At 40.6% G+C, this 25,637-nt stretch overlaps 1 protein-coding gene across 7 annotated transcripts in view; it reads left to right on the top strand.

Annotated features, from left to right (window-relative positions):
- Utrn (utrophin) overlaps window positions 1-25,637 on the top strand; it is a 493,578-nt gene that overhangs the window by 90,240 nt on the left and 377,701 nt on the right. For all 7 annotated transcript variants that reach the window (XM_021174513.2, XM_029482311.1, XM_029482313.1 and 4 more), the window contains one exon: window positions 14,430-14,491. In XM_021174513.2, coding sequence (XP_021030172.1) covers window positions 14,430-14,491 — 62 coding nt within the window. The remainder of the gene's footprint in view (window positions 1-14,429; window positions 14,492-25,637) is intronic.

Genomic DNA, 25,637 nt, shown 5'->3' with positions numbered 1-25,637 from the left:
TGATACATCCAATAGCTGACTGTGAGCATCCACTCCTGTGTTTGCTAGGCCCCTGCATAGTCTCACAAGAGACAGCTATCTTTGGGTCCTTTCAGCTAAATCTTGCTAGTGTATGCAATGGCAGGCTAGTCTCTTTACTTGCAACAATCCTGTCTTATCTTCTGTGTGCTGGGATTAGAGATTTACCATGTTTATGGGGTGTTGGGGATTGAGCCCAGGGCTTTGTACATGGTAGGTAGGCACTATATCGGCTGAGGTAGATCCCTGAGAACTATAATTTTTGATAGTGATGTCAAGGATAATATATTAATATCAGCACTCTAGAGGAAAGATTTGAGTTTCAAATGGGATCAGAGTTTGCCTGCACTATGGGTGTCATCCTGTCCTTGCCCCGTCCTATCAGGCACTTCAAGAAATAAAAAAAGATTTTATTAGCTCATGGGAATACTTTACATATCATTTTGTGCCACCTCAAAGTGCAGAGATTCTGTGCTCCATGGGCTAATTTCTCAAGAAGATTCATGGGAAGAAATCTTTTCTCTTGACTTCCGAAAGGGCACACAGCATCCTTCCTGACACTTTCCCAGCTTCTTATAAATATTTATCTTGGACAGAAGATTGCACTTTACTGGACTTCCTGCTTTGAAATTTAATTATTTTAAATTACTTGAAAAATAATCATTTTTAGTGATTCTTCTCCACACGTGGTGAACCTGTGGAGACCTGAGGATTCTGTCTTTCCACCTCTGTAAGGTTCCAGGGATGAAACTCAGGTCATCAGACTGGCAAACAAAGTGACTTTACCCTCCAAGCCATCCTACCAACCCCTCTTCATTTGATTTTAATTTAAGGCCCAACATAAAAACCTTCACCTAGAGAAAAGAAAAAAAAATCCTGAACATCATTTAAAAATTTAAACGCATTTGCAGCAGGTGACATGCCATTAAATAAAGTACAGGAACAAATGGCAAATGTGTCTTGCTTTCCCTCAGGTTTGTCTTGCTTTTCTGAAAGTGCTTAAAGTCTTGGACCATGATTTGTTCGTGATTTCTCTTGTATATTATTATTGTTATTATCATTATTATTTATTGTTTCCATGTTTATAATTGTCATTTTGACTGTTGGTACTTGAGGTTTTTTTTCCCCCAAAACTTGTAAGCTGTGTAGTTTTGTCCCCCACTTGCTCAGTGTTTCTCTACTGAATCAACTTGGAGATGTATGGTTTCCATAGCTGCAGTTGTTTTATACCTAGTTACATCAACAGACTGGAATGTAATGCCCACTGGAAAATCAGATAGAAATACAAGCAGTTTAATCTGGTGAGTTTCTGTTTAACAAATATATGAGCTTCACTGTAAAACAGAGTTGGGTTCATTTGCTTCCTGACGCTTCTTTTGACCTCTGCAGGGGACCCTTCTTCTTAGCTACAGACACCTAAGTATCTCTCTCCAGTCTAGATCCTGCCTACCTGTCTGTAATTACAGATACAGATCGGGCGCCTTATTCTTAGAATTCCTATCAGCATAGATGGTCAGACCTGCCAGGCAAGTTGGTTTCTTGGTCACCAATCTTTCTGCTTCCTTACATGTCAAATGGGAGGTAGAAGAAAATGCACTTTTTTATAGGACAGGCAACTTGAGATGCTGTAGTATGATTTCTTATAACACTGAGAAAATATAGAAATTAACACAATTGAGTATAAGAATTTCTTAGAATCTCTTTAGAAATACAGTGGTATTTTATTTCTTGGCTTTGCAGTCATGCATTGTATAGTCATACATACATATAATGTTTAAGGGAAAAGCTATTCTTCAAGGGTTTGGTCTCTATTGCTTCCATATCTTCCTTTCTTATTTCTTTTCTCCTCAGCCCTGAAGCCTTTCAGAGGTTTATCATGGATGGCTCTGAATCCATCTATACATATACCTATACCTATACCGATACCGATACCGATACCGATACCTATACCTATACCTATACCTATACCTATACCTATACCTATATCCCCCCCTCTCAATTTCACTAAAGTCACCTTCAATCATATCACATGCTTGCACAGTGTAAACAAATGCCTTATACCACTCTCATTTCATCTGTTTGCATTCATTAGGACTTGCCTGCGGCTCTTCACCTTTTTATAAATGCTCTTTCTGGCCTCAAACAACAATCACAAAATACCTTTCCTATATAATTCTGAATATATATCTACCTAACATAATAGTTACAATTGCCTATTATTTTCAATACCTGTCTTATCCTAATAATCATACTTTCTTTTTGTGCGTGTGTGTTTGTGTGTGCACAGTCTACCAAAGCACATGCATATAGAAGCCATAGAATGACCTTGGGTGCCATTACTTAGGAGCTGTTTTTCTGAGACCTTGAGCTTTCCAGTCAATGTGGTCAATCATCCCCAAGGTCCCAAGCCTGCATCACCATGCTTGGATTTTTTTAATGTGGGTTTTAGGAGTTGAACTCAGGTCCTCATCCTTTCTGCACATGTACTTTACTTGAGCTATCTGTCAAGTCCAAAACCACTGCCTTCTTGAAAATGCTAATGATGCTTGAGTTTGGAATCATGCATAGTACACACTCAGAACAGTGGTTTGAATGAAAACAGCCCCCATAGCCTCAAATGCTTGAGTGCTTGACCACCGGTTAGTGTAACTGTTTGGGAAGGATGAGGAGGTGTGGCTTTATTAGAGGAGGTTGAGCTTTGAGGTTTGTAAACCCCAAGTCAGGCCCAGTGTCTTTCTCTCTGCCTGCTGATCAGTAAATGTCATTATTTGGTCTTTTGTATACTGTTTTCTATAAATTAGGTATGAAACTAATTGCCATTTACTGTTACCAGCCACTGCAAAGTTTCTTTTGTTTAATCATTTACTGGGGCAGAAGTTCTATAAAAGGACCTAAGCCAAAGTAATCACTTACACTGTTAAATTTTCTGTTACTTTTGGTTGACAATATTAGCTCCAAGTGCCTGACAAGGAGGTGTATGAGTATCCATCCATCTTATAGGCTTTGAATGGAGGAAAGTTTTAGATAAAATGTTGCCACCATCATTGGCATTCACAAGACAGTCAATATCCGCACTGGGCTCCTTAGCTGTCAGGCCGCCAGTTAGCAGGAGAGATAAGCCATTTCTCTCTGTCCTTCTGAAGGGCACCAAGGCTTTAGTTACACTGAATACAAAGATATTCTAGAGCTGAGCTGACCTTCTTCATTGTTGGGTGCAGGGCACCTGCAGTGTGGCTGATCCAGATTCAGATGGTGCTGGAAATGAAATACACATTGGATCACAACGTCTTAGTGTGAGAAAGGGTGTTAGATGGCAGTGCACAGTAAAATACTGAGTATGTGCTGAAATAGCGTTTTAGATGTAGTGGGCTAAATAACAAACGAACTTGGAAGCAGCACATATACTAAAATGAGCTTTACTTTTTCTTTTTTCTTTTTAAAGTGTGGCTAGTAGAGATTTTAAAAGTTTATATGTCAGGGTAGGTCTAAGGTGCAGGCTTATAGTTCCTGCTATTTCTTCAGCTGAGGCTGGAGAATCATAGCCTAGGGTATACTGTAAATTCAAGACCAGTCTGAACAACTAGTGAGAAACTATCTCAAAACAAAGACAAACAAACAAACAAACAAACAAACAAACAAAAAAACAGTATAAAAGGGGCTGGAGAGATGGCTCAGCAGTGACTGCTCTTCTGAAGGTCCTGAGTTCAAATCCCAGCAACCACATGGTGGCTCACAACCATCCATAATGAGATCTGATGCCTCTTCTGTGGTGTTTGAAGTCAGCTACAGTGTATTTACGTATATATAAAAAACTGGCCTGGTGTGGGTGGATGGAGAGATGGCTGAGTGGTTGAGAACACTGACCACACTGGCCACTTTTCCAAAGGACCCAGGTACAGTCCCTAGCACCCACATGTCAGCTCACAACTGGCTATAACTTCAATTCTAGGAGTCTGACACCCTCACATAGAAATACAAGCATTCATAACACCAATGCACTAAAAACCAATTAAATAAACAAAACCAAACCCAATCAGGGCTGGGGATTCAGCTTATTGATAAGTGTCCTGGTCTTGACTATCTGATGAGGTCCCATGTTAAATCTCTAACATCTCCAAAAAATGAAAACCAAAACAAAGCCAGAAATTCTATAATGTTACTAATATGACATTTCTCTAGACAGCACAATGTTTGCAATAGGATTTGGGGTCATGTTGTAATTGGCATCAGATGGCTAGAACCCATCTAGCTAATGGCTGACAGGACCCTCATGGATTTAGCATCTAGACTGAAGGAATTGTTTTCTGTTTAACTGATAATATGGGATGTCTAGGGAATATATTCACCATTCATCAGTTTATTCCAGATGGGAACGACGGAGACATCCTGAAGTCTTTCAGGCTTCTGTGGCCATGAAGCCTCTCCCGGTTAGGCCCAAGGCTGCATCTTAGGTGCTTTCCTTTTGTTTATCCGCCTTTCATTGTCGCCTTTCCTGTTGCTGAAAGAAGAGCCTACCTTCCAGCATTCCTAACTCATGGAGTGGTTCACTTCTGCCAGGCACTCAGTAGTAACAGAATTCAGTTACACTCTGGATAAGGCTTTGTACCCAGTCACCATTCCATCCACATTTCGATCTGTCCATCCACCTATCCACCCACCCATCCACCTACTCATCCATCCATCCATCCATCCATCCATCCATCCATCCATCCACCCACCCACCCACCCATTTTCCCACATGTCTACTCATTCATGCACTGAGTCACCCACCCATCCACCTATCCATCCATCCACCTATCCATTCATCCGTCTATCCATCCACCCACCTATTTATCCCGGATAGAGGATTCTGAAGTAAGATATTCCTCTGGAGATATATATCAATGTGATTTTTAAATAGAAAACTCAAGTCCGCCTTCTCTTGCCAGAGATTTAAATGTGATGTGCCTGGTTGGTCTGACAGGGAGGAGAAGTCTCGGCAGTTAGGGAACAGAGAAGTCATCCTCTTATTATTTAATTAGAAAAAATCTTGCAGCTAGAAATTACATATTTTTGCCTATTTAAATTCATGATAAATATTAGTTGACAACTTAAAAATTTGAGAATCCCTTGAGCTTATTGAACATGAGCCTATGACTTAAAGTAATAGACATGTGATATTGTGTGTTTCGTGGCTGAGATCTCCTAATTATATGGTAGGCATTATATAGGGATGTTAAGATAAAAGATGTGAAATGTACACACACACACACACACACACACACACACACGATAAATGTAAAACAAAGATGAAAAATGTTTTATGTACCAGCTATATAGAAAAATAATATTGCTATTTACAAATGGAACAAGATGTTTGCTACTGGCAGTATTGTTCCCTATTTTATTTTATTTTATTTTATTTTATTTTATTTTATGTTTTGGTCAAACACACTTTTAATCCCAGAATTTGGAGGTAGAGGCACGTGGATCTTTGTGTGTTCTAGACCAGCCTGGTCTACAAAATGAGTTCTGGCCAGGGCTGTTACCAAGAGAAACCCTGACTCAGGCAGAAAATACTTTATTAAGATTTTTCAAGACAGGGAAAATATTTGTATATTTTTAGACAGAGCCTCTTTAGGTGGTCCAGTCTGGCCTTAAGCTTACCCTCATCTGCATATTCCTTCCTAGTGATGGAATTACCAGCTTGGATGGCTAGGATGGAGCCTCCAAGCTTTTGTGAGAATTGCAAAATTTTCGAAAAAAAAAGTATTGTGATATTTTATAAATTTATGAAGGATTTAAAGAATTCCTTACAATATGGGGAAACTAATAGGATAAATGAATTGGAATGAGACTGATCTATGATGACTGAGTCTTGTAAGGATATATTTCTGTTGTTGACAAGCAGAACTCATGCAAAGGCTGACAGATCACTGCAGTGTTGTCCAGGTTTAGTTTTTTAAAACTTTCATTTGCAGAGTTTCCATACATCTCAAATTATTTGTAGATGAAAACAGATACTCTGCCTTGAGATTTCCTAGTTAGTAAGAGCAACAGTAACCTGAGGGATCCAATTGTATAGGAATTTTACTTCATGAGTCAATTTAGTCTCTTGATAGTCATTTTAAAAAAGTCAGTGACCCACTGCTCTCTTCCTGAGCAACCTCCTTCCATTCTGTGCTATCACAACTGATTAAAACAAGGCTCCCAGCAATCTGGAGGGAAGCATTTGTAAGCGTGGTGGAGTTGCCCCTCCCACCAGAGTCTTTGTTCCGGTATGTTTGCAACACGTGTACTGTGCTTGATATTTCCCACGTGGCAAACTTTCTCCTTCAGCATCAGAGGCTGCTCCTAGATTCCTAGGGGCACGCTCATTCTAGGTGAGCCCTCTACCTGTGAGTAAGCTGATTCCCTACCCCCAAGACTTGGGGCTTTAAGAATTGATTTCTTTCCAAAAACACACCTCTAGAGAGAGGGTTTAAGGCAGTGTCAGGCCCCTATAAATCTCACACAGTCTTTCAAGATAAGCTTAGGGAGCGCCAGGAAGCAAAACAGGAGAAGGACAGTTTTGTGTTTCTCATTGCCCTGACAGACACCCGACAAACTCTCAGCATTTCAGCAGTCAGTTTGGATCATTCTCCAGGCTACCCTTTCCATAGCAAGGTGTTTTCCTTTTTTTTTTTTTTTTTTAAAGTATGCTCAGTATTAAAGGGCTCTGCTTGGGGGAGTTCCTTGTCTAGGAAAAGATTCCATGTTACAGATTATTAGATGATACTTACTATTTCTGTGTGATATTTTAAATGCACAGTCTGTGAATGAATGACTTGATTTCATTTAGACAGTACAGGAGACATCAGAGTAGAAGGCACGTCCGTGTCTCATCATGGTGTGTTAAGGGTCACTCACGGGAAGAGCCCAGAGAATGAGGGAATGGGCTGTAGGCTGAGCGTTCTTGTTGCTTCTATAATTATTGTCACGTTCTAGGATGTGTTGAATCTGTGAATGAGGCTTTAATTTATAAAGCAGATCTGAGTTCTAAAGCCTCCAGCCAGACATTCCTTATAGTCCACATTTCTTTTCTGAATGCTCAAATTTTGTGGAGTTCAGGTTAGGGTGAGCTGGTTGACCACTATTAAATTGCTTCAAAATATGTTAGGAGGATGCTGCTTTCCTTTTAATGTTAGTGATTTTTATCAGGGCTTGTCTGTCTGTCTGTCTATATACCGAGGTGTATGTGTGTTATTTATTTTTGTGTGCACATATTTGTGATGTAGAGTTAATGTTCAGTGTCTTCTTCAACCACTATTTTTTCAGAGCTGGGGTCTTTTACTGAATCCAGAATTTACCTAATTCACGTAGACCAGGGTTCTCAACCTCATGTTGTGGTGACCCACCAACCATAACATTATTTTTATTGCTACTTCATGTAGTTTTGCTACTGTTATGAATCATAATGTAAATATCTGCTATGCACTATGGTCTTAGGTCACCTCTGTGAAAGTCATTCGACCCATAGAGGGGTCACAACCTGTTGAGAACCATTAAGTTAGACTGTCTGGCTAGCAAGGCCTTGGGATCCATCCCACCTCTGCTTCCCCAGGACAGGGATTACGGGCATGTGCTACCATGCCTTATTTTTCACACGTGTTCTGAGGATCTGAACTTGGGTCTGTATTCTTTTTTGGCCAGCACTGGACCTACTGACCATCTCCCTTTCCCCTCATGGCAAAGGTCCATTAAAAGATATTTATTTCATTATATATTTTAGCTGGCGAACTGAAGTCATTTTAAACCTCATAGTCTCATTGGTGTTTCCTGTTTTACAGATTACAGCAATAAAATTTTAGACCAGGCAGCATCGCTGGTCCTTGGATTTGTATGAGCATGTCAGGAGTATTTAAGAAGAGCAAAATATTTAGAAGAATTTGGAAATGCAGCCTTAAGGGGTTTAACACATTTTTCTTCTCCTAATTCAACCCCGTGCTTTTTTCCCTAATGGAGAGAGGTCATTGATGATAAGATTTGCTAAGACAGCAAAGGCTCTTAGAAGGGAATTCTAAAATTCCTGTCTAATGAAGACATTGCTTTCAGTTTGGGACCCTGAAAGAATACACATTGAGGAGGTATATCAGCTGCATTGTTCTTACTATTTCAGTCTGTATGTGATCAGCTTAATAAGATGAGGGGTTATATTGTGTGTTTCTAAATTTTTTTGGGGGGGGGGTCAGGAATTAAACCAATCAATTGGTCTGTTTGATGAGAATTGTAATAGAAACCGTTCAAATCTTTTTCTAAGCATTATTTTATTTTTTTATTTTGTGTGTGTGTATGTGTGTGTGTGTTTATGTGTGTGTGTGTCTGCGTGTACATCTCTCTTTCTCTTTCTCTCTCTCTCTGTGTATGTGTGTGTGTATGTGTGCGTGTGTGTGTATGCCATGTGAATGCAGGTGCCTATGAAGGCCAGAGAGGGTGTTGGATGCTTTGAAGCTAGAGTCACAGGTGGCTTTGAGCTGCCCAATGTGGGTGCTGGGAACTGAACCTAGGTATTCTAGAAGAACAGAAAGTACTCTTAATTGCTGAGCCATCTCTCCAGTTCCCTATTTTTCCTAATATTTGCATTTCTTTATTTTGTGAATATGTGTGTGCGCACATGTGCCATGGTGTGTATACAGGGATCAGAAGATGATTTTCTGGACTCTTGTTTTCTCCTTTCACCATGTAGTAGTTCCAAGGAATCAGAGCAGACGACCATGCTGGGCAGTGAATATCTTCACCTGTTGAGGCATCTTCCCAGACTTAGCCTGAGACTATTGAAGTTCTTTGATCTTTTTCTGTGGAACTGGAGTTGATCCTGGATCCTGAGGCACGCTAGGCCATCACTCTACTGTGGGCTACAACCCCAGTGAGGCTCTTCAAGCTCTGTGTCATTTTATAGGAAGTTGAAGGGTAAATGATAACAGCATGACAGATTTCCAGTTGTTTCTGAGTTACCAATGAGGAGTTTGGGCCAGGATTATTTAGTACACTGTGACATGGAGAGCAGTTACTCTACTAACAATGGCTTCTCATTCTTTTTTTCCTTAAAAAGTATTTTATTTTTAATTGTGTGTGTGTGAGTGCATGTGTGTGTACAGGAATAAAAGTGTTCAAGGACGCCCAAAGCCCCTGGCCCCTTGACTTGGAGGCAGTTTTGACCTGTCCAGCCCAGGTGCTAGGAGCACATCTTGTGTTCCTTGGGAGCTCCCTTCCTGTCTGTTCACATTTTTTATATTTTCCATGACTGAAAAGCCTTTCATTTACTGAAAATTTGTAGAGCATGGGGTTGGAGAGGAGAGGAGGGGAGAATGGGCAAAGGAGTGGGCAGGCTATAGATGCATTGAATACAAATCTTTCAAGTTGTTTAGGGGAAATAAATACAAAAGATATCTGTACACTTTGGAATATTTCTGAATGGCTGGATGTTATCTTTGATGGTCAAACACTCCATTTCATATTGGGCACTGAGATACAGATAGGTGTTGATTTGACTAAAAAGTTCTAGGCTATGTTAGAGGAAACACCGCTTTGTTCTTATAAACATCTCTTTATGTTGGAGTTTATTTTTAAATTTTATGTTATTCTACAGCATATGGTATAGAAAGGTAAATTGGTAGTTACTCCTTTCTTTGGTCAACCTACAGAGAGAAATCTGTACACCATTAGATACTTTAATTACTCTCCAGCACCTCACCCTTCTGGGGATTGGAGCCAGCGCTTTGGGTGCGTGCACATTCACTACTGCTGGGCTATATCATGAGACTTAATATGTTCATGAATGTTGAAACTTTTGAAATATGTTTAAAAATAAAATATTGTTATATTTCTGTGAATATTTTCCATTTTTCTTATTTGTATTGTCAAGGATTTTGTTTTGTTTTGTTTGTTATTGTTTTTATGAGTCAGGATTTATCTTGGCTGTCCTGGAATTCTCTCTGTAGAGATATCCTTGACTCAGAGACTCACCTGCCTTTGCTTCCTGAGTGCTGGGATTAAGGATGCATGCCACCACTGTTTAGCGTTAAAGAACTCTTAAGTTGTCTGAACATTATGAAAGTAAGAGAATATTTATTTGTGAACTTTCTATTTCTTATTCATAACATTAAAGGATGGTGGATACAACATAATTTATAAAAGTAAACCTCCTTTAGAGTCATGGAACATATTATTATGTTAAGTGTTCCAAACACAGATGTTTAAAATTAAATTCCTTTCAGCCAGGCTGGTGTAGTGACTGTTTATAGGTAGATGTACCTAGTATAGCCTTGCATGCTGGCTGTATTGTCAGCTCTGTCCTTCTGAAGTTTGATGGTAAAGGCTGGGACATTCTGTGTATGTAAGCAAGTCTCCTTGATTAATGACTTTGTAGCATCGATCAGATAATGTATAAAGCTGGAATAGGGGCGGATGACTTTCTTCACTGTCCTTTCTGAGATGCAGGTCACCTTTCAGCACCATTAACATCAAGAATCTTCTTAGTGTCCTTTTATACTGTCATCCCCTTTTAGCCTTAGGGTTGCTCTCCAATTTCCTTTATGGATCTGCAAACTCTCTTTCTAGAACTGTTATATTTATCACAGGGATGGCCTTTCAGTTACAAATTTTCCTTCTGTCTTAGTTACTTTTCTATTGGCTGTGGCAAAACATTGTGACCAAAGCAACTTATAAAAGAAGACATTAATTTGGAACTTAGTTCTAGATGGTTAAGAATCCATGACCATCATGGTTGGTACCATGGTGGCAAATAGGCAGGCATGGTGCTGGAATACCTTACATACCCATCTACTGACTGGAAGCAGAGAGAGCTACCTGAGTGTTGCAGGATTTTCCATGTCCAATTACATTAGGGCAGCAGGAGGTCTGTGATTGGACAGAGAAAAGGGAGGCAGAGCTAAGAGTTGCAGGGACAGAGAGTGTAGAGAGTGATAAGGAGAAAGAAAAATGGAGGCAGATATGAACCAGTGTAGCTTTAACCAACCACAAATAGTTAGGATATCTGAAAGTTAGAATAATTGGAATAAAGCTTTTTTCATTATCAATTGGTTCTGAAATTATTGTACTAGCATCTTGTTAATTGAGAATTTATTGACACATAAATCTGATTGGTTAATTATAAGCTTTAAGAGTTTCTATTCTACCAGGTAAATGGGTTTTGTGTTAGCTGACTGTGGGGTGGGTGGTTGTTGCATGGCAATGAGAGGAACTTGGGAACTCCAGCCCCCACCAGAGAATTGGCAGGTAGAGACAGAGCCAGCAGGGCCAAGAGTTACCAGCTCATGTGCAGGAACGTGCTGGTACCTTTTAAACATATTTCTCGCAACACTTGAGAATGGCATGAGCTTTTGAAACCAAAAGACTGCCCCCTAGTAACATTCCTCCAGCAAAGCTACACCTCTGAGTCCTTCTCAAACAGTTCCACTAACTGTAGACCAAGTATTCAAACATATGACCCTAGGGGGCCATTTTCATTCAAATCTGCACACTTTCCATAAGCTATTAGAACAGAATTTATCACAAACTTGATGTTTTAGCCAATCATCAACAATGGAGTAACTAAGATAAAGTTAAAGAACAAAAACAACTTGAGAGGAAAGATTTATTTGGCTTACATATTCTGAGTCATAGTCTATTTAGCAAAGCCAAGGCAGGAACTCAAGGTAGGAACCTATGCTACTTATTGGCTTGTTCAGTTTGCTTTCTTATATATTCCATAACTACCTCCCTGGTGTGGTCCTATCTACAATGGGCCAGGCCTTCTCACGTTGATTATTAAGAAAATGTCCTATAGACTTGCCTATAGGTTAATCTGGTGGAGGCATTTTCTCAATTGAGGTTTCTCTTCCCAGATAACTGTATCTTGTGTCAAATTGACAAAAAAGATCAACCAGGACAGATAGTTGACTTATAGAAGAAAAAGTTTATGTTGGCTTATAGATCTGAAGATCAGAGTTGATGACTGAATAGACCTTTAGTTTCTGTACCATGTGGCAATAGTCAGGAATAGGTGGCAGAAAAAATGGGTGGAGAGCCAAGGGAGGAAGAAGAGAAAGTAGGAGGACCTCTTATCCCCTTCAAAGACATTCCGCCAGTGACTTAAGTACTTCAACAAGGTTCCCCTATTGAGATTTCCACCTTTCCCAATGCATCCAAAGGGGAAGAAAGCCTTTTAATACATGGTCCTTTGAAGGGGACCTTCTTTTCCAAACTATAATACTAGATGCCGTCTTATTTATTAGTGAGATGTTCCTCATTACCAAATACAGGCAGTCCCTTTGCGGTGTGTGCATGGCTGGCAGAACACACAGGTCTCTTCCTGTGATGATGTTGCCTAGAAGTGTGCTGTAGTAGGTGAGGCACTTAGATGGACCCACAGCTTTATGGACTATTCTGAATATAGACTGCTTTCAGAACTACTCACAGGTAGTTAACATACTACTTTGTAGGTGTTCAACCAACAATGACTTTTGTTAGTTTTAGTAGAAAAGTGGAGAGTGCTTGAATCATATAATGGGAAATGATAAAACTGGACTGTTGTTTTCCTGTTTGTTCATAGTTATGCCATCATTTTGACAACCAAAAACTAAATACCAGGTACCTTATTTGATTTTCTACTGCTTTGATAAAGCACTGTGACCAAGGCAACCTATAAAAGGAAGCATTTGATTTGAGGCTCATAGTATTGGAAGGTTAGAGTCCATGGTCCTCATGATAGGGCACATGGGTCAGACAGCAGGTATGATTGCTAGAAGAGTAGCTGAGAGCTTATATCTGACCCACAAGCTCAAGGTAGAGAGAACGCTAACTGTGGGTGGTATAGGCTTTGAAACCTTAAATCCCACCCCCAGTTACACACCTCCTCTAACAAGGCCACACCTCCTAATCCTTCCCAAACACTTCCACCAACTAGAGACCAAGTGTTCAAACACAGGAGCCTGTGGGAGCCATTCTTATTCAAACCACCACAGCAAGTCTTTGCCGAAAAGTTTTACTTGTCAGCATAGCATCTTACAATATAGTTAATATTTATTTCCATCTTGCAGATGAGGACTTTGGGGGTGGATGACTCTTCTGGTTCTTAACTCAGAATCACATGAGAAGTGGATCAGAATGTGATCTATTTGGCCCTAATACACATTGCTTTTGCAGTTGGTGCTATTGTACCATGTAGTCCCCTTATATACTTCATTTACTTGGCTCATTTTCAAGCAATTTGAAGTTCTCTAGATGTTTGATGCTAGTGCCTTGCCCAATGGATTTGTAATTGAGCCGGAGTTGATAATGTTTTAAATTCTTCTGGTTTATATGCTCATTAAAATGTTTGTTTAGGAGGGCTGGAGTGGCTAAGAACACATACTGTTCTTGAAGAATGGCTGGAGTTCAGTTTCTAGCACCTGCATGGTGGCTGTACCCTCTTGTAACTTCAGCTTCAGAGGATCCGATGCCCTCTTCTGGACTCCGTGGGTGTTTGCACTCATATGCATATACCCACACATAGACACATATAGACACATGATTAAACATGGTAAATTAAATATTAAACTGTACTTAAAGTTTAAAGCCACTGTGACTCTGTTGCTCCCCCCCCCCCCATTTTGTCAAGAAAATATGTTGGATAACTGAATAGAAATCTTATATCCCCCCCCCCTTTTTTTTTCTAGTCGGGGTAGGACTTGTGTGAAGAAGGAGTTGTTATGGAGTCTTAAGTTTCTATTGAGTAACTTTTTGGTGGGATGTGTTGGTCTAGCTTCATTTCCGGAAAGGATCTTTTTGACCCGGAAAGGGTCCATTGTCATGGGGATTCAGGCAGGAGCCTTAAGCACTTGCACATGTCCACAGTCAAGAGCAAAGGGAGAATTCGTGCACAAATCCCTACTGTTCAGCTTGCTGTCTCCAGTTTCCTATAGTCTAGGATTCTAAGTGGGATGCTGCCATTCCCCTGAGGAGCAGGTCTTCCTATATCAACTAGCACAATCAAGACAGTTCATCACACACATTCCCATAAGCCTGCTGGTTCTATAGACTCCCTAATGCACACGTACTTCCCAGATGATCCTAGATTCTGTCACACTGAAAATTAAAACTATCACACATATTTATCATGCTTGATAGTATACTTAAAATGTAATTGAAAGTGTTACATGTAAGGTAAGGTCTATATTGTAGCACACAAATGTGGATTTCATACCAGGACTCTTGGGTGAGGTGACTGAGTCTCACTTTACTGTAGAAGTTGGTGGTCGCCATCAGTGGGTTCATTAATAGCTATGTGTCCCTTGCCTCATGCTGTGTAGATGTCAATCTCACGCTGCCAAGGGACGAGATGGTTGTATTTATTACACTCACCATCAGTACAAACATTCATCCTGTTCTTGTCTTTTCTTTCTCTCCCACAGATGAACACAATGATGTACAGAAGAAAACCTTTACCAAATGGATAAACGCTCGATTTTCCAAGGTATCCAAGATGATGGTGGATTTTACTATGTGGTCAGTGCCCCCTTCTGACTTTAGCATAGCTAAAAAAGATGACCAGTTCCTTTAGCATGGTTAACCATGAAAACTCAGGCATCCTTTCTGCCCTGTGCAACAGTGATAGGCTTTTCCTCCTGTGAGTATGGCTAATAGCATTATCCATCCTCTCTCTCCTTCACCTGTCTGCTCTTTATCAGCATCTGCAACCAGTGGAACATAATCATTGCTATGCTCAGAATTGGGGGAAGGGGAGGTGTGGAGTATGGTAAAATGAGAGGTTTCACATTGGCTTTAAATGTGAAATAGTTATAGAAGGTAGGAATTCCCCCTCCCCCCTCTCCAAGTCTTACATGGGAACAGCCTTTGGGTTGAGTGACTCTAAGATAGGAACTTGAAGAAGAAAGGTTTCTTCGGTTATCTTTAAACTTCTCTGGAAGGTCCTTTTAAAGAGATTGGCTTATTTTATTTTAGATGTATTGCCTACTTGTATGTATGTGCACAGTTTTCATGAAGGCAACCTCAGAGGTCAGAGGAGGGCATCAGGTCCCCTAGAATTGGAGTTATAGATGGTTGTGAGCCATAACCTGGGTGCTTCAACTGAACTGGGCCCTCTGCTAGAGCAGCCAGTGCTCTTGTGTGGGTAGTAATCTTTCCAGTCTCTTGGATGCTCTTTTAGTTGAAAGTGTTCTGTATTTGCAAATTGTAAAGTCAGGGCCACCGACACTGGTGTTTCTTTGAGGGAAGGAGAGGCTGATTTAAGGTGACTTTAAATAGGGATACATTTCAAAGTTGCCCCATGTCTCACAGGTCAGGTACAATGGCACATGATACTTGGGAGGCTGCATCAGGAGGATCACTTGGCCCAGGCGTTTGAGGTCGGCCTGGACAGTATAAGGATACCCCATCTCCTAAGCAAAACCAAAGTGCATATCTCCAGACTCAGAGTTTATTACTTGACTGCGGTGTTTCTTAGGTTTTACAGCGTTTTGTTGAAGGTTGTTTTATCTTGCCCTTGAGAGTAGAAGGGGTGTGAAAATGGACAGATAGAGTAGTGAGGGTTGCAGGATTGTGGGTTAGGGAGCTGACTTAGTGTGCAAAGACACTTTCTGCCAATCCTCTCATCTTGAGTTCAATCCCTGGGACTCACGCAGTCGAGGGAGTGAACCAATGTCACCAAGTTCTCTTCTGACCTCTATGAATTCATTTCCCTCTCTTCCCCTTGCATATTGCATACCCACTTATACATACACATCTGTCAATAAATTAATAAGTAAGTGAATGCAATAGAATGAGTCACTAAGCGGTATGTGTGTACCTCTGTATGTGATCGTCTGCAAAACTGTGCGGAATCACGTCGTTGTTTCATATGTTATATATAAAAAGAATTCAGAGAGTGATGGAAGAACAGAAGTGCTTCATGACTGATGGCTTCAGGTGCCAGATTGTCTTACAGCATTGCTAGGTATGTTTGGTAAGTTTTAAATGGTTTGATTCTGTAGTGGCAAGGAGCCCATGACATGGACTTGACAGTATTCATAGTTCCGTCTCTGCATGTGTCACATTCTCAGCAAGGTTTAGTGACTGAGTGTGGCCAGAGTTGTTCCCTCCCTGCAATCTCCTGAGAGCTCATGTGAGTGGGATTATCCAGCCTGGTTATTACTGGGGTCATTGCCATTTTCTATGCTAGAACTAGTGAAGATGCGTGGTTTTCAGCAGTTTCACACACTAATTAGGGAAAGGAGTGCCCTAGTTTTAACATTTAAAGGTCATTTTCAGAGACTTGGGACACCTTGAATGAGGCAACCTTTAAAACTGGGTGAATTCTTTTTGCCTTACTGTTGAGAATGGTGAGCAGAAAACAGATGAATGAAAGAAGGAAGAGGGTATGGAATAATAGAAATAGCTGAGAAAGAATAAAGGAAGAAAAAATCACTATGGTGATAGTCTTGGCAGTTTCAGGGACCCAAGTAACACAGATTCTACGAGGACCACCCCTGGTTATTTAATGAAGTTGATATTTACATATGTGTATTCATAGAAAGGTGAAGAAGTCTCTTTAACTCATAGAACTGTGTTGTTCTTTTGTAGCATCACAGTGGGTTGTAATTCCATTTCTTTGTCCTCGGATGTTCAGAGTTCCTGCTGGGAGAGTCAGTTACTGGACTGAGCCTAGAGGGCTGGTTTTGGGCTCCCACAGAGACTGTGAAGTCTTGATTTGTTTAGAGAAAAGATCAAAGGAGGGATGGCCTTGAAAACTTACTTTGTCAGACTGTTTCCAACAGGAAGTCATTTATCTAAGATATGATGAGGATGTGACTGGAAGGAAGGGAATTCCATCCATGTTCAACAGACTTCATCCACGTTCTGTTTTCCTTCCTTCTGCTGACTTTAGTCTACCAGTGGGTAGGAGAGGGCACAGTGCATTTGTGGGCTTTGGGATTCCTATGCAGTTTAATACTCATTGGGATTGAAAAGCTTGCATTTCCATTTTTGTGTAGTCTCATTAAGCAATCCTGAAGCTAGTCTGTCTGACTTTCCATCCATCCATCCATCCATCCATCCATCCATCCATCCATCCATCCCTCATTTTAATCTATCATCCATCATTTTAATCTATCTACCTACCTACCTACCTACCTACCTACCTACCTACCTACCTAATCTATCCACCTATATACAACCTACCTGTCTATATCTCCTATATACACACAGATTGTTAAAAGAGAATAAACTTATTATTTTTCTTGTTTATCTAGGCCCTTTTGCATACATTTGGATGAACTCTGAAACATATTTATTTTGTGTGTCTGTTGGCTCTCTTCACTATGGGACCTCCACATAGACGCCAATGGTATCTTCTGCCTTTTAGGAATTTGTTTTAAAACCGATATATTGTTTGATATTTCATTTCAGGCTACCCCCCATCTAGAGTGTCTATGAGACACCATCTTGTTAATTCTACACTTGATCTTAGCCAAAAGGCCGAGAAGCGATCATCTTGTTAATTCTAATGCCTGCATGCATCCAGTATTCATTTACTCATTGTATTCGCTGATCAATATCTTCCGTTTCTAAGTTACTATTATGTATATTAGAAAAACTTCTTAAAGTTCTAAAAATGGGAAAAAATATTAGTGGGTACCTTGTTTGGCTCAGTCCTCTGAATTAACTCTACCTTCCATTACTTAGTACTTTAATTATTTCTTCTTCTTCTTCTTCTTCTTCTTCTTCTTCTTCTTCTTCTTCTTCTTCTTCTTCTTCTTCTTCTTCCTCCTCCTCCTCTTCCTCCTCCTCCTCCTCCTCCTCTTTCTCCTCCTCCTCCTCTTCCTCCTCTTCTTCCTTCTTCCTTCCTTCCTTCCTTCTTTCTTTCATCTTCTTTCTCTCCTTTCCCTATTATTATTATTATCATCATCATCATCATCACTATAATTACTATTGCTTATTATTTGGGGATGGGCACTCCTGTATCTCAGGCTGGCCTCAAACTTGCTTTGTAGCTAAGGATGGCCTTGAACTTCAGCACATATGCAATCAGACCTCATTTGTGAGATGCTGTGGTTTGGATTGGACCTAAATCTTCATGCATGGTAGGCAAGCACCCTGTCAACCTAGCTCCATTCTCAGCCCTACATTTTGTTATTTGAAAGTACATTACAGCTTGATACAAAGTAGATGATGAAAATTATCTCATCTATAGATAAATCTGTGTTATTTGGGTCTCTGAAACTTCAAAGACTATCACCATAGAGATTTTTCTTCCTTTATTCTTTCTCAGCTATTTCTATTATCCCATACCCTCTTCTTTCTTTCATTCATCTGTCTTTTGCACTCCATTCTCAACAGTGGGGCAAAAGGAATTCACCAAGTTTGTAAAGGTTAGCTGAAAAGGAATTCATTATTGCCATAGAGCAATTTATGCATTTTCGCACTACATTTGATTCCCTTTTCTGCCTGTAGATGCGTAGCTCTTTGAATTCTCCTTTGAAGTGATTGTGGTACTGTATGTGTTCCTCCAGTGAACAATATGTTAGTAAAGACTTCAGACCAGGCTAGTGCTACATTTGCCTGGGAGTTATCATTCCATCTTTTTGGGACCTTGTCTTTGAACATGTGGAGCACTATGACCAGCTATGGGCTCTTTCCCCTTTCCTCTCTTCCTTCCCAGCTTTGATGAAGTAGCTGGTGTGGCCTCAGAGGCCTGGTTGCCTCCTTTTCTTTTAGAGGGTGTTTAATGTTCTGCTCATTGTTAACTGCTTTTCTTTTGAAAATTAGAATTGTGTGTACTTAAGATGTATAGTGAGAGTTTGATCTCTGTTGACTTTCAGGCCCTTGGCCTGATTTGCTCCTAATTTCTTTGTTTCTGCTGCCACCTTCTCACCATTCTCCAGCCACATTGCCTGTGCTTTCAACCGGGCAGCTTTCTTTTCTTTTTTCTTTTTTCTTTTTCTTTTTTTTCCGAGACAGGGTTTCAGGGTTTCTCTGTATAGCCCTGGCTGTCCTGGAACTCACTCTGTAGACCAGGCTGGCCTCGAAGATATGTTTATATATTAAAAGATTATCCTTTAAAGTAGCTATAATTCAAATCATTATGAATGTTCACTTCCAGAGTGTACTGGCTGGCTTGGTGTGTACAAGCTGGAGTTATCATAGAGAAAGGAGCCTCCCTTGAGAAATTACTTCCATGAGATCCAGCTGTAAGGCATTTTCTCAATTAGTGATCAAGGGGGGAGGGCCCAGCCCATTGTGGGTGGTGCCATCCCTGGGCTGGTAGTCCTGTGTTCTATAAGAAAGCAAGCTGAGCAAGCCAGGGGAAGCAAGCCAGTAAGGAACATCCCTCCAATGGCCTCTGCATCAGCTCCTGCCTCCAAGTTCCTGCCCTGTGTGAGTTCCAGTCCTGACTTCTTTTGGTGATGAATAGCAGTGTGGAAGTGTAAAATGAATAAACCCTTTCCTTCCCAACTTGCTTCGTTTTTTTTTTTTTTTTTTTTTTTTTTTTTTTTTTTTTTTTTTTTTTTTTTGATTATATGTAAGTACGCTGTAGCTGTCTTCAGACACTCCAGAAGAGGGAGTCAGATCTCGTTACGGATGGTTGTGAGCCACCATGTGGTTGCTGGGATTTGAACTCCAGACCTTTGGGAGAACAGTCGGGTGCTCTTACCCACTGAGCCATCTCACCAGCCCCCTCCCAACTTGCTTCTTGGTCATGATTTTTGTGCAGGAATAGAAACCCTGACTAAGACAGTTTACTAAAGAAATGAGTGACAGTAACACAGACATTTTTTAAATATGTCTAAAACTATATGTTCAGAAAACAGCTAGAGACAGTTTTATTGGAAAGAGATACATAATAATATATTAATTTTATAATATATAAAATAATAAAGATATATAAATACAAAATATAATAATGTTTTGAGTACAAAATACCTAGTGTTATTTCATGAAAATAGATACAATAGGTTGAGATTCTTACTGTTTTTACTAAAAATGAAGAGAGTAGGCTGGAGACATGTCTTAGCACTTAAGAGCCCTTGCTGCTCTTCCAGGGGCCTTAGGCACAATGTGGGTACGGGAATTGAACTCAAGACCTCTGGAAGAGCAGCCAGTGCTAAGCTCTCTCTCCATCCTTCAGTAGAATTCTTCATCCTGACCCTCAACTACTTAATTCACAGGGAATGAAATTGACTTAAAGCTCCATGATTTTTTAGTTGTCTCCTTAATTAAGGATGAAGGGCTTGATCATATTGAATGATATGGATCTAAAACTATCTTTTCCTAGTAAGTATATGTGGCTATACAGAAGCTAAAAACAATTCCCTCACTGGAGGGAATATACTTAAGTGTGTTTCATGTTGGTGTATCTTCCCTAGCAGATGTCTGCCTATTATCCATGTACATAGCTGGAAGTACTTGTTAATTTGCCCGAGTCCACAATGTTTCAGAGCCCTGGGGTCCTGAAAGGCAGTCCACACTGCAGCCAGTCATGGTCTGATGTTTTATAGAGGTGAAGAGCAAAGGAGAAACTGGCTGCATAAAGGGTTAAGAAACACTTGCTCCTGGGTGTGCTGCTCATTTATTTATGGCCTCAGGCAAACCAGGAGGCAGTTTTAAGAGGAACTGTGTTTTATGTTTTTATCCATTAAACACCCCTGGTCATCGTTGCCTTGTAGTGCCCAGGAGTATAGCTGTGCAAGAATGTTAACGAAAACCCATGAGGTACCACTAATTTGTGAATTCCCTGCTCTCTGCTACACATTTCCAAATAGAAATAAGCCCTCTTGAGACTGTTGCATGGTGTGTAAAACACAGAGTTTTGGACTTTCTAGCTGTTGGAGTCTGATTTGCATGTGGCTCTCCCAGGGGAGACAGCAGAGCTGTTGGGCAATGTGTCCTGACTTGGAGCCTGTGCTTTCTTTGGCTCACTTTCAGAGCTGCTCATCTGGCAGAGCTGGGAGCCTACAAATTACAGAAGCTCTTTCTTCATCAGTGCAGTTAGGGGAAGAATATGCAAACTTGAAAATGCATAAAATGCATGTTTCTGCTTTCCTCCTTTTGAAAAGGCAAATTCCCATGGGTAACAATTGCAGACTTGAAATCTATATCCACTGAACAGGAGGCAGGGCTGTGAAGCATGGAGCCTGGATTCTGGTTGAGTTGCTGCTCACACGCAGTTCCCCTTTAAACAGTCTGGATGTGTGTGCCCTGCTGTTTTCTGCTCCTTGAATCTTGGGAGTTAATAGTCATAAAAATGGGATCTGGAAAAGAAGATGCTACAGAATGTGTGGTCAGAGCAGCTGGGAGCACCATCCCCCTGTAGATGGTTCATCTCCTTGTGAGTACTACCGGAGGCACTGTAGGCTTCCTTGAGCTGAACCACATGCTACCCATTGGGTGTGATACTCATTTCATGTCAACAGAGCTAATTATTTTAAGAGCTGTATGTACTTCTTCCTCCTCCTCCTCCTCCTCCTCCATGTATGAGTACACTGTAGCTGTCTTCAGAAACACCAGAAGAGGGCATCAGATCCCATTACAGATGGTTGTGAGCCACCATGTGGGTGCTGGGAATTGAACTTGGGACCTTTGGAAGAGCGATAGGTGTTCTTAACTGCTGAGCCATCTTTTCAGCCTCATATGTCTTCTTCTTAAAAAGACATTTCAATTTTTATTAATTCCCTAATACCAATGAGAAAAAAATAAACAATAAAATGTTTTCCATATTCTTGACCACCATTTTTAGGATACTCTGGTAGTACTTTTGTAAGCTAGCTAGCTTGCTTGCCTCTTTTTGCCTAAATTCTAATTGATTTATTTTTGATTAAAAATAATTAGGTTTTGTTTTATTTCGTGTATGTGTGTGTGTGCTTACATGACATGGAGATCAGAAGACAATGTGTTGTATCACTTCGTCCCTTTGACCATATGGGTCCTGAGGACAGAATTCAGGTTTTCAGTCTTGGCTGAACATGATTTTGGATAAAAGCATTTGAGCTATTAGCTGACCCCATGTGACATTTTTAAGAATTACATTTTCATTTAATTGTGTGTGTGTGTGTGTGTGACAGAGCACACACATGATGTCATGAAGGCATTCATGTGTGTGTGTATACTTGTGTACTGGTCACAGAGTTTACAATTCCTTAAGAGACTTGCTATTGACTAACCCTATATTTCCTTTGGATGTGGCCCTGCCCTACTTGGTGATTGCCTGTCATTCATCTTATGACTCAGTATGCTTGTAGACAAGACTTTGCCTGGTGTGATGGTCTAGAAAATTACCAGTGCTGCACAGGCCAATTCAGATTTTCAACTTGTCTTATAAACAGGAAGCCCTGTCAGACAGCAAGTCTTGATTTCTGCATGGTCATGCTGTGCTGGCACAGAACAGGGAGCACCTGCTGTCCATGTGTGACGAATGCCCGTCAGACATGCTTCCCTTCGTCATGTCATCACATGTGTGAAGCCTGCTCCCTACAGTTGCCTCTACCTCTCCTCTTGCTTAGCAATGATTGGTAGCATCTTTGCCCAGATGCTTTTAAATGCCATCGCACTCATGTCCCAGGAAATAGTATTGATGTTGCAGTTCTCTTGTCAAAATAGTGGGCCCAGGGCTGGTACTGAGATTGTCCAAAGATGGACTAGTAGAAAGGGGTGAGAGTGGGGGCCAGTCCTAATTAGGCAGTCTAGGACTACAGCCATCATGCTTCTGTTTATTAGGCTTTGAAAGAAAAAGGAGATGCTTAGAGAGATGGCTTGGTGGTTAAGAACACTGGCTCCTCCTACAAAGGTCTACAGTTTGGTCCCCAGCTCACAACAATTCTGGGAGATCCATTGCCCACTTTTGGCTTCCATGGGAACAGCATGCATGTGGTTCACAGACCACATAAAGGCAAGAGACCCATTCACATAAAATAAAATAAAAATAATTTAAAAAGTAAAATGGGACACAAGCGTTATCTTCCCCCCAAGTTCAAGATTGCTCTTCTTTACTGTTTTGTGTTTATTAGTAAGCAATGAAAATGGCCCCATAAGGAGACTGGAGAGAGTGACGTGAACTCAGCATTTTGCCAGGACTAAGGCACAAAGGGGATATTCAGCAAATATTTATGTGATTGGGTTATTAAACTGTAGTTTCTCTGCCAAAGAAGTTGCTACAAGTCAGTCTTTGCACAGATTTAAATGTGAGGTTGATGTTCAAGATGAATCAGTGCTTATTTTTATTAAAAGATGACTTTTGACATTTCCAGACTTGTTCCCAGAGCCGATGTTTACAGCCCGCATCACAAAAAACACCAGAGATGCTTTACAGTGGGCTGCTGGGAAATGGTGCCTTAGTTTAGTACAGTGTGGCGATTTATGTTGTTGTTCTGAGAAGCTGATATCTATCTATATCTATATATCTATCTATATATTCATATATCTATATCTACAGCTACATCTATAATCTATGTCTATATATCTGTATCTCTCTAGATTTCAGTCTCTACTAATTTATATCTATCTATATCATCTACATTTCTGTCTATCTTTATCCCAACCCTGCAATTAAAATGCTTGCTCCCTTATTTATCGCATTGTATGCCTTGGTAATATTTATTGACTCAAATGTTGAGAAAATGGACTTGGAGCCAGGTTTTGTAAGATCAGATCCTGGTTCTGTCTCTCACTTGTTATGCCACCTTTAGGTCTCAGTCTCTTCACTTGTAAAATGGGAATGTTGAAGCTGTTCCCTTTAGAACACTGTTAGGAAGAAAGAATATGTATAAACAATGAATCTAAATCCATACAATTCTCAGAACTTAACCCATGCACACAGTAAATGCTGGCTGTTATTGTGTTAGAACATTTTACTACGTCACTGTGTGGTTTTGCATGGTCTTCAAGTTAAAATCATTTTTATATTTACAGAGGAGCAACATATTATAATTTGTGTTAATGCTATGAAATTTGGACTTCAGTGTTCATGAAATTAGAACAAAGTTGTCTTCCAGTTGGCTTACTCATTCTTGTATGATTAATGACTGTTTTCACATTACAACAGAGCTGAGTAGTTTCAACAGAGACCACACAGCCAACCAAGTCTAAAATCTGTACTGACCTGTCCTTACATAAGAAGCGTTCTGCCCTCCTGTGTAGAACAAGGGCCCTGCTTACACACCAGCTACTTGTACATATTAGGCGGGGACATGTCCTCTTGGGTACTACTAGTCCTTTCTGTGTTTATGTGGAACATTTGGAAGTTGCATGTGTCAGGGATATTTAGTGTTTTGTAAGGACAGTCTAAGTGTGCGCTGAGTGTACACACTGTGAGTGTGTGTCTGTGAGTGGGTGCATGCATGTGTTAATTTTCTTTTCTTGTAGTGCTGGGGGTTGTATCCTGGGCATTGTAATTGCTAGGCAAACCTATCTGTGGACTACATCTCTGGCTTCTGCTCAGGCTGAGTTTGGACTTTCTGTGTAGACCTCAAATTGTAGTTCTCCTGACTCAGCCTCTTGCATGCTGGGATATGTGCCGCGGGTATGGGTTCCATGTATGTTTTTCCCCCAGCACATTTTCAGTCCGTGTACTATTGCTAAAAATATATACACACAGGTGTGTAGAGTTTCTTACTCTCACGGACAGTTCCTTCTTCAAGGAGTCAAAAGTCTTTAAAACTCGCAAAGACGGTGTGACTAAGAAGCTGCCGAGTGTACAGAGTGAGATCTCGGATGGCCAAGGTGCAAAGGGAGACCTTTTCTCAGAATGAAACAAAACTGAAGTCAAAAACCAAAAACTCAGTGGATAAACTACCAAGAAAACACTTTTCTAGTGTTTTCATGCTGAGGCAGCTCGTTAACATTTTCCTGTGAGACAGTGCTCTGGACAGAGCAGAGAAGAACAAGGGGACAGCCATGCCTGTGCTTAAAGGACAGGAACGAGCTAGTCTCAAGTAGAGTATTTTAATATTTTTCACCATTTTAATTGTAGGAATGGGTGGAAACTAGTACTGTGGTTTAAAGATTGATGGCTTGCTGACAGAATACTTGCCTGTCCTTGAGGGAATGGTTTTGGTGCTGGGTAACTGGATCCAGGGGCCTGAGAGTTTGACAGAGCCCAGAAGCTTGCTTGTTTATTGAGACAGCATTTTTCTGTGTAGCCCTGGCTGTCCTGGAACTTGCTCTGTAGACCAGGCTGGCTTTGAACTTACAGAGATCCACCTGCCTCCCGAGTGTTAGTTAAGGACATCACACATAAGTTTTACAGCACAGATTTTGAGTTCCTTGTGAGAGTCCAGGCACCATCTCTTACTCTTTCCAGGGGAGCCCTATCACCTTCCTTGTCTGCCATTCTGCAGGGATTTGGGGTTCTGTCTTAGAGAACTGTCAGTGTACCACACCCATGTGTGGGAACACGGAGGGAAGGGCGCACATTCACGACACATTCTGTATAGCTTGTCGTCAATATAGCATTCTGTATAGTGATCGTCTGAGACTGAGAAACAGAAGGAAGAAACCCGTGAGCCTTCTGTTTAAGGGAAAGGGGGACTCTGGTCATCCTTGCGTTTATATTTGACTTTTACAGGGACAGAACTGCATCTTCATGTTTTTTTTTTTTTTTTCCCCCAACAGAATATTCTAGAGGAGCCTTT

The sequence above is a fragment of the Mus caroli genome, chromosome 10 (genome assembly GCF_900094665.2).
Source record: "Mus caroli chromosome 10, CAROLI_EIJ_v1.1, whole genome shotgun sequence".
NCBI lineage: Eukaryota > Metazoa > Chordata > Mammalia > Rodentia > Muridae > Mus > Mus caroli.
The sequence above is the reverse complement of the archived record's forward strand: the minus strand, read 5'-3'. Positions and strand labels throughout refer to the sequence as shown.